The sequence below is a fragment of the Pyrus communis genome, chromosome 13 (assembly GCF_963583255.1).
Source record: "Pyrus communis chromosome 13, drPyrComm1.1, whole genome shotgun sequence".
In the NCBI taxonomy this organism is placed as follows: Eukaryota; Viridiplantae; Streptophyta; class Magnoliopsida; order Rosales; family Rosaceae; genus Pyrus; species Pyrus communis.
In genome coordinates, this window is record NC_084815.1 from 6,008,867 (window position 1) to 6,017,720 (window position 8,854).

The 8,854-nt window shown below is 38.4% G+C and overlaps 2 protein-coding genes across 2 annotated transcripts; one reads left to right on the forward strand and one right to left on the reverse strand.

Annotated features, from left to right (window-relative positions):
* The first annotated feature begins 1,550 nt into the window (after window positions 1–1,550).
* Window positions 1,551–3,436, forward strand: LOC137713121 (DNA-directed RNA polymerases II, IV and V subunit 12-like). The gene is made up of 3 exons (XM_068452380.1): window positions 1,551–1,701; window positions 1,802–1,894; window positions 3,178–3,436. The coding sequence occupies exons 1-3, from the start codon at window positions 1,659–1,661 to the stop codon at window positions 3,198–3,200; spliced, it is 159 nt and encodes a 52-aa protein (XP_068308481.1). The 5' UTR covers window positions 1,551–1,658; the 3' UTR covers window positions 3,201–3,436.
* Window positions 3,437–3,857: 421 nt separating this feature from the next.
* LOC137713730 (leucine-rich repeat receptor-like tyrosine-protein kinase PXC3) lies at window positions 3,858–7,082 on the reverse strand. The gene is made up of 2 exons (XM_068453072.1): window positions 4,572–7,082; window positions 3,858–4,473 (listed from the first exon to the last, which is right to left on the reverse strand). Exons 1-2 carry the CDS (start codon window positions 6,910–6,912, stop codon window positions 4,148–4,150), a joined length of 2,667 nt encoding a protein of 888 aa, XP_068309173.1. The 5' UTR covers window positions 6,913–7,082; the 3' UTR covers window positions 3,858–4,147.
* Between the last annotated feature and the right edge of the window lie 1,772 nt (window positions 7,083–8,854).

Here is an 8,854-nt window from a genome sequence, read left to right on the forward strand (position 1 = left end):
GAAATTTAAAAATATTAATAAATATTTTAAGTCCAAACCAGTCTTGTACCAAGCAATAGACTGGATTTAATTCCAATTCAGCTCAATGTTTCACCAAACAATGGACTCGGACTCAAAGCCTAACCAATCATTTTCAAACTAATCCTATCCCTAAGGCCTAATCTCATCCAGTCCATCAAACGAGCCCTTAATGTTTGTCCTGACTTGGGAGGATGGTGGGTTTTGCCTCGTCAAATCCTACATCCTTTGTGCACATTTGGTATGAGATGTGGTTGTGAAGATTAAATTGAATTTGAGTTGGATTTTTAAGTTAGAGCTTATTCAACCCCGCTCTTCTCTGTTCTCTCTTTTTCAGGTTGGATTGATACCATCCTAGAACTTTCACAAGTATTCAAGTAATTCGGTAAGAGATCATTGGAATGCTTTAATAAGAGTATTAAGATATCTTACTAGATTAGAAGGATATAGTGTTGCAAATTGGAATTTAGTGAGCACAGATAGTAAGTCCACATGTGGATATGTATTTACACTTGGTGGAGGAGCTGTGTCATGGAAATCATCTAAGCAAACAGGTATAACATCTTCAACAATGCAATTTGAGTTTATAACCTTAGATACAACTGCAAACGAAGCATAATGACTTAAACATTTTTTGGAAGATGAAATATGGCCTAAGCCTGTAATTGCAGTATGTATACATTGTGACAACATGGCTGCACAAGGTCGAGCCAAAAATGTTGAATACAATAGCAAGTTGAGACATATAAGGCGATGACACAGAACTATTAGACAGTTAATAAGAAATGAAACAATTTCCATTAATTTACTATATTAAATCAAAAGAGAACATTGCCAATCATTGGACTAAATGCCTACCAGAAGATCAAGTAACATTTACATCAAAGGGACTGGGTTTGAAGCCAATTCAATGAGTTAACACCTGAGGGAAACCTAACATAGCTAATTGAAGATCCTATGGTCTAGGTTCAATAGGCAAACAAGTTGGAGAAAAACAGTTTGAGGGTGAATAATTATTCTTATTGATGTTAATACCTTCTATTTAAGATAAATATAACAGGATATTCTTAATTACCATTATCTATATGAGAATGATGTGGGTTCGTATTTTTGAGAATTGTTGTGGCTACACTTCTCCAAAGGTCTCATGAAATCAGGATCTGTTCATGACCTAAATGAACACAACCGTATGAATTTGAAGTGTGTCAAGATGTGATATGTGTAATACTTATTGCTCAAATTACTACTAAGAATGATTAGTTCAAGATATTAAAATTTACTGCTTCATTTAGTAAATCCGATGAGTACTCAATAGAGAAGGCTCAAGTTCAAAAGACACATATTACGATGCATATCAAATCTAAGTTCTCTGAAATGATGTTATGTTAATAATTTATTTAATATCTTATTTTCCATTCAGATGTGAGGTATTACTAGGGTTTGAATAGAAAATGGGGGTTATTGTTGAAACCTATGGGGAACCCATGGACCTTGGGCTTAAAACCCGAATCCATTTCAGCCCACCGTTTACACTTCCAAATAAAAGGATATATATTTAAAAGGACGAATCCCCGCGATTATTTCCCTGAAATTGAAACAGCAAAACCCTCGAAATTAACAGCCCTATTCGAGCTGCTCCCATGGATCCGCCGCCGCCAGAGGCCGTCTACTACATCTGTGGAGGTATTGGTTTACCATTTCTTCGTTCTTCTTCTTCTTGAGGAATTACATACAGAAGAATTTCAATTTTTAAGATTAAATTAGGGTTTTTATGTTGTTGTAGATTGTGGGATGGAGGTTCAGTTGAAGTCCAATGACGTGATTCAGTGCCGCGAGTGCGGTTACCGTATCTTATACAAGAAGCGTACTCGCCGCAGTAAGTCCCTATATCCGTATATGCTTTAATTGTTGCAATATTGATTGATTTCTCCAAAAGGTGATTCTCTGAATTTATTTGGGGACTGGATAAACAATTCTCAGTAATCGATTTTGGATTGACAATTGTGGATACGGTAGAAGGAGTCGAATTTTTTAGCTTACTGATTTTTTTTTCTAGGGTTTGTGTCACTTTTCGAATTTCAGAGTGTGACTAGTTTGCTGCAAAAGAAGGACTTGGTTTTGGGTAGGGAATTTGAGTTTTTGCACTGTCATTATTTAGTTTGTATCGATTAAGATTATGTGACGGAATGTTTGGCAGTTGAGCAAATCCATAAGTCAAGTTTTATAGCTGAACTGAATCCTTACCATCCTTAAGAAGGGTTAATCATTGCATTTCCACCCAATTATTTTCTTGACTACTACTCTGATCCAATAGTCCCAATTTAGGTTTGATCAGGTGTCACTGGGGTCTGTATGTCCTATCCTTTTGTTATTTTCTCAGTTCATAGGATTTCACTAGGTTCTTATTAGAACTTAAAATTGGGGTCCACTCTTTGTTCGTTCGGTTGCCAAGCTTTTAGTATAGGATGTAGAAATGCGTTCTTCATCTTTACTAATTAGTAGCTGTTATCTTTGTAGTACTAACCAAAAGACTTATTACAACATAGCAACAGAAATTACTTGTAAGTAGAGGGATAGGCGGCACCGGCACTGTAGGAAATAGTTATATTGATGCCAAATGGTGATGTTGACCGGAGTGAAATAAGCTTTCGATTAGTTTTTTGGGTTATGGCTCTAAGGATTTAGTTTTATGTGCACTTAACAGATTGTGATTAGCCTACACCAAGATGCACCAATACTACTTTTTGACTCAATCACTGAACTTAATCAGTGAGAATGCCAGACCAAATTTTGGTAAACAGTTGCAACCAGTTATTTGACTTTTTTCAATTCCGAAACCGAAATCCATAAAAATATGAAAAAATTCGATAGGAATTGGAACGTATTTAATATTCTGAATCCTATAATTCTGAAACGTGCATAACTTTATTACATACATGTAAGTATGTATTTCCAAAACTTTTTGGATTGGAATTGGAAGCATGTAGCATTGTTGAATGTGTTCTTGCTAGCCTTACGATGGTGTATGACTTGTCAGTCCAAAGTTCCTTCTGCTGGTCTTGTGTGCGTGTATTTTTGTCTTTGCTGGTTAGGTAAATCATCTATCTCTCTCTATGACGACGTTCAAAGATTGATAATGACTAATGGTTGTTTCTGCAGTTGTTCAGTACGAGGCGCGCTGAAGAACCCAGGCGGGGCTCTCAGCATGGCTGCAGATGACGTGAATGATAGATGGCGCTTGTTAAATAGCGCCATGCTTTATACAACTTGTACTGTCCTAACTCGAAATAGCCCAATCGGGCAAGGTGTGTAATAAACGCAGCCCTTAGCGGCATTGAGATACCGGAACCCTAAACGTTAGTAACATGTCCGTCGATTATGTATCGAGTTATATATTTGAAAGGAAATGATTTGCACACCCCCTTTTCTTCACCTGTGCATCTCTCCTCATTTATAGCCTTTAGATTGACCAAATTAAAGAACATGAATTAATACGGGTGTGCAAAAAGTGAAAATGAGTTTTTGGAAATCGTTTCCTTATTTCAATTGAAGGTTCAAAGTTCGAACCCAGGGTTCCTTTTTGGTGGATGGTCATCGGAAAACATCTGAAAAACCTCAATATGTCATGCTAATTTGGGGTTGCTGTGATGTGAAAAAAAACCTCAATATGTCATGCTTTTTGGTGAATTGTAAAATCTATTAAAATCATTTGAAATCTACTACTTAAAAAAACACCTTTTAAAATCCTCACCAATTGTAAAATCATTTGAAATCTACTACTTAAAAAAACACCTTTTAAAATCCTCTGAAATTCAAATTGACTACACCCTCAATTTTCCTTGCAAAAAGGTGTGAACTTGATTAAAGAAGCCATAGACATGCACCTTCACATTTAAATCTCAAAAACCAATAACTACAGCATTATGATTTGGATCTAATATGTAACAGAAACTTAGACCAATCCTTTCCAATGGGAGGACTTTCCCTGCATTCATCCACCCCCTCTTCCTGTTTCAACTCAAATCGATTACTACCACCTTTTCGCTTCATTTCTCGGACACCCGAGCAAGAATATGGATGATCTGTTTGATGGGTTCAGGGCATAGAAGACTCAATGACTCACTATCCATCAGTGTTTCTTTATTTCTTGCAGCATTTCCACAACCTTCTTCATTTTCGGACGTTTGGCGGGTATGCTGTCAGTGCAGAGCAATGCAATCTTCAGTGCTGCAAGCATTTCTTTCCTCCAACCGAAGGACAATGTGCTCAGCCTTGCATCGAGAATCTGCTCTGGGGTTTCGCCTCTTGCTGGAGCATTATGCACCCACTTCACCAAATCTACCCCCTCATCAAAGGCTTCATCTACTGGTAATTTGGTTGTAAGGATCTCAAGCAAAACAACACCGTAGCTATAGACGTTCCCGGGCGCTGTAACTTGCATTGTATATGCATATTCTGATGACAGAAGAGAGGAAAAACACTAAACTAGATTAGAACACTAATAAAACTACCAAGTGAAAGGGATGAAGAATGAACTGTATCAAAAAATATACCCGGAGGAATGTAGCCAAAGGAGCCTGCAACTGCACTGATACTGGCTGTGCCTCTGGTTGGATCCAAGAGCTTCGAGATCTCAATCTCTCCAACCAAAGGCTTGAAGTTAGCATCCAAAAGAACATTACCAGTAGAAATATCGAGGTGGATAATCGCCACATGATGAAGGAAAGCCAATCCTTCTGCTACTCCAATGGCAATAGAGAGTCTTTTGGGCCAGTCAGGTTCATATTCGGGCAGCTTGGTGGATTCATGAAGAAGCTGAGATAATGTCCCATAGGGCAAGTAATGATGCAGCAAAAGAGCAACATCCTCGTAAATAACAAATCCGATAGGACGCACTAGGTTGTCATGACAGAGTTTGCTCAACCTTTCGAGCTCTCGAATCATCTTGTTCTGGTGATGAATGATTGTCCTGTCCATAGATTTCAGTCTCTTCACTGATATAATCAGCCCCGACGGCATAACAGCCTTGTAAACTGTGCTAAAAGTCCCGGTACTGATCTTGTTTGAATCCTTCATGGTTGCTTTAACAGCACAATCAAGATCTATTGCTTGTTTGAGATTCTCAACAAAGACATTGCCAGCTGCTATCACCGGTAGGTTGTTGGCTGCCTCGTCTTCAGTCCCTGCAGCTTTTTCTGCCTTCTCCTGTCTCTCTCTGATCATAAACAGCAGGACAACAATGGTTACCGATATAAAAACTGCCAAACCAGAACCGATAACTGCCAGTACAATCCTGTAAGAAACCCTGTGATGGTAACTTGCACGGTCACTACCATTAGAATTTGCACATAAGGAGCTCAGTGGTTCTCCACAAAGCCCTTTATTCCCAAGAAAACTAGCATTCGGACTCTTCTGGAATGGCACAAATGTTGGTATCGGGCCAGTGAACAGATTGTTTGAGAAATTAACCTCTATCAAGCTTAACATGCCCTTGAGTGCAGTTGGAATGACATCAGACAGCTGATTGTTGGAGACATCAAGAGAAACCAGCTTATCAAGTTTCCCTAAATCTGCAGGAATAGGTCCATGGAGATGATTGAAGCTTAAGTTTAAGGTAATCTGCAAGTTTTTGATATGACCAATTTCCGGAGGGATACTGCCAGTGAAATAGTTTCTTCCCATCTGCAACTCAAGCAGTTTAACACAGTTTCCAATCTCATGAGGTATTTCACCCCGTATCGAATTCTGACCCAACAGCAAGTATTGCAATCTCGACATGTTGCAGATATCACTTGGTATGGTACCATTGATTCTATTATTGGTCAGATCAAGCTTGTTAAGATTCTTGCAATCGAGAATTGATTTTGGAATATCTCCAAACAGACTGTTGTCGGAGAGAATTAATTCCTGCAGATTCATGAGCTGGCCAAGCTCCGGAGGAATTCTCCCGGTAAATCCATTTGAGGCTAAATTTAAGAGGGTGAGATTAGAACACTTAGAAAACTCTGGAGCAATCTCACCAGAAAGATTGTTATTGTCAGCCTCAAAGTATGTAAGGCTACTAACATTCCCAATTGCATGAGGAATGCTACCTACAAGATCATTGTTACCAATTCGAATACTCGAAAGGCTACTGCAGTTTCCAATTTCTTCAGGAATATCTCCACCTAGTCTGTTCTGGGTCAGAACCAAAAACTCCAGCTTCCCTAAAGCAAAAATGCTTTTGGGAATTGGGCCTTCTAGCTGGTTAGAATGCAGATTCAATGATTCGAGCCCAGACAGCAACCCTAGATTATCTGGGATTTTACCCTCCAATGCATTCTCATAGGCAGTAAAAACTCTCAAGTTGGTGAAATTCCCCACCCACATAGGGATAACACCACTCAACTTATTACTTGAAATTTGAAAATTCTCCAACTTTTCTAGGCCCTGAATTTCATCAGGTATTTTTCCTACAAGAAAGTTATTGGAGAGGTTCAATGATCTAAGGTTTCTGAGTTTACCCAGCTCCAGCGGAATTGAACCTCCGAACTTATTCAAAGACAAATCAAGAAATTCAAGCTGTGACAAATTTCCAAAAGCTGAAGGAATTGATCCATGGAAATCATTGTAAGAGAGGTCAAGCCTCTTCAGAGCTTTGAGCTCAGAAACAAGAGTCACATTACCTCGGAGGCTGTGGTGCGAAAGATCAAGCCTTTCGACCATAGAGTGGTTCAAACCGCATCCAACGCCGGGCCAAGAGCAGTAATCTGAGCTGTTGCCACCCCATCCGAGTACTCCGAGCTCTTCGGTAATGGCGAGCAATGTAGCTTGATCATAAAGCTGAGCAGCCACAAGATGGGACTCGGATAGAAACCCAACAAGAAGAACACAGAACAAGCACAAAACCACCATGTTTGGGTTGTCTGGAACACTTCCCTGTGGAAAAGAACTCAACTTTCTTCTCCAAACTCCGAAACAGTGACAAGGGCATACATAAAACCCTTCAACCTCCAAAACCCAACTTTTTTTTTTTTTCTTCAATGATTTAGTATTCAGCTTCTGAACTTGCAACCAAATGTCAGTTTTTCTTCTTGCTCAGAGAATCAAACCCACCATTGAAGGTACTCGCATGAAAAACCATGACCCCAAATCAGCTGTCAACTTTTTTGAGAAACCCCATTTCAGCATTGCATCAGAGAGCAAACCCAATCCCTTAATTTGTAGGGGTATCCCTCAAGTTCAAGAGGAACAAGTAAAAAGAAAAGCACACCAATCAAGGGGGTTTTTTTTTCAGGGTTGGAACTGATTGAATACCCAAATGAAAGGAAGAGCTACTGCTACAGTAGAGTGCAGAGAGAAAAACAGAGGAAGCAAACAAAAGAGGTAAGAAGATGATTGAATTATATATGGAACATGGGTTGTGATTTTCTACATGGAAAATGCCCATATCATATCATTTTACTTGCAGAAAGAGAAGCCATGATTGCACAACCAAACAAGAAAATGGGAGAAAGAGTAAAGAGTAGAGTAGAGAGAGAGAGAGAGAGAGAGAGAGAGAAGGGTTTGTGTGTCTGAGACTCTGAACTGAAGGGAGTAGAGGAATAGGGAAGGAAGGGAGAGAGAGGGATGAAATTCTTTGTCACGTAGGCTTTCACGAGAAATGGGCAGTGATGAGTGAATGAACTGCCTGCATAAGGCTTACCTGGCCCCTACTGCGCATGACATGGCGTACCATACCATACCATACCATATTAATGAAGAACTAATATACATACATATAGTCATACATATATATACACATATACATATACACGCCTTGTAGCATATTAAATTATTAATATGAAGAAGATTAATATCTTCTAAATATTATGCATATTAAAGTGAGGATTATTATTTTCAATTGAAAAATATTACGAGCTAGAATTAGACTTGTTTTTTTCTTTTTGTAAATAAGAAATTTGGTTACAGAAAAAAAATACTACTATGTGCACTCGCATGTTTTGTTTTTCTACATAATTTGTATCCATTTTTTATTTATCTTTTGATTATAAAATGTGTAAAAACATATAACAGTCTAGCAAAATCTCTTATACTATATATTAACCTAAAGGTGCATCAATTTATAATTTCGTTTTTGTCAAAGCATCAATTTATAACCAAGCATAAGTCAAGTTGGTCTTATATGTGTGGTATATGATAGGAAAAGGAGATTATATGTGTTTATCTGACGGAGCAGCATGTGTATTTAGAATGATTAATTAACTTAATTTAGTACTCAAAGCATGCAGGGCCAACTGCCCGACCATATTCTTTGTTAGCCAAATACATAAATTCAGGTCGGTACCTGTGCTTTTGAGAGCACACTAAACTTTCGAACTTTAGTTTGAGAAAACCTCTTGCTACTACACTCGGCAGTGGCAGGCATCACTCATTGTCTTGACTCTTTTGTACAGTTTCCTTTCGGCTATTAATTTCATGTGATTGCATTCTAAACGCTTTTCAATTGTTAAAAGAAAAATGACATACAAAATTGTGGTCAATTCGCTCAGAAAAATTGCAAAATAAATAGTTGTAACTGCCAGAGTAGGGGAGCGGACTGGGCTCTTCAATAAAATAAAATAAATGTGGAAGGTCTTCAGTTCGATGCTCGGAGCTGGTGAGTTTGTTTGAATGTGGTCAGGGGCATGATGAAATTTTCCCCAGTCTCTCTAGACCCAGAAGGGGTATATAACTGTAACTTACCACTAATTGTCCCCCTTTTAGAAAGAAGAAAAAAAAAATCAGTGTGATTTTTGCACTTCTATTTTCATCTCGTCGCTCATTGCTTTTCAAAAGCTATTTTATTGAATATTTT

Bases quoted from the DNA above. Each gene is read 5' to 3' on its own strand.
- LOC137713121 (XM_068452380.1), top strand. From the start codon at position 1,659: ATGGATCCGCCGCCGCCAGAGGCCGTCTACTACATCTGTGGAG. The intron at 1,702-1,801 runs GTATTGGTTTAC...ATGTTGTTGTAG, and splicing joins CGTCTACTACATCTGTGGAG to ATTGTGGGATGGAGGTTCAG. The intron at 1,895-3,177 runs GTAAGTCCCTAT...TTGTTTCTGCAG, and splicing joins CAAGAAGCGTACTCGCCGCA to TTGTTCAGTACGAGGCGCGC.
- LOC137713730 (XM_068453072.1), bottom strand. From the start codon at position 6,912: ATGGTGGTTTTGTGCTTGTTCTGTGTTCTTCTTGTTGGGTTTCTATCC. The intron at 4,474-4,571 runs GTATATTTTTTG...TTCTGTCATCAG, and splicing joins CTTTGGCTACATTCCTCCGG to AATATGCATATACAATGCAA.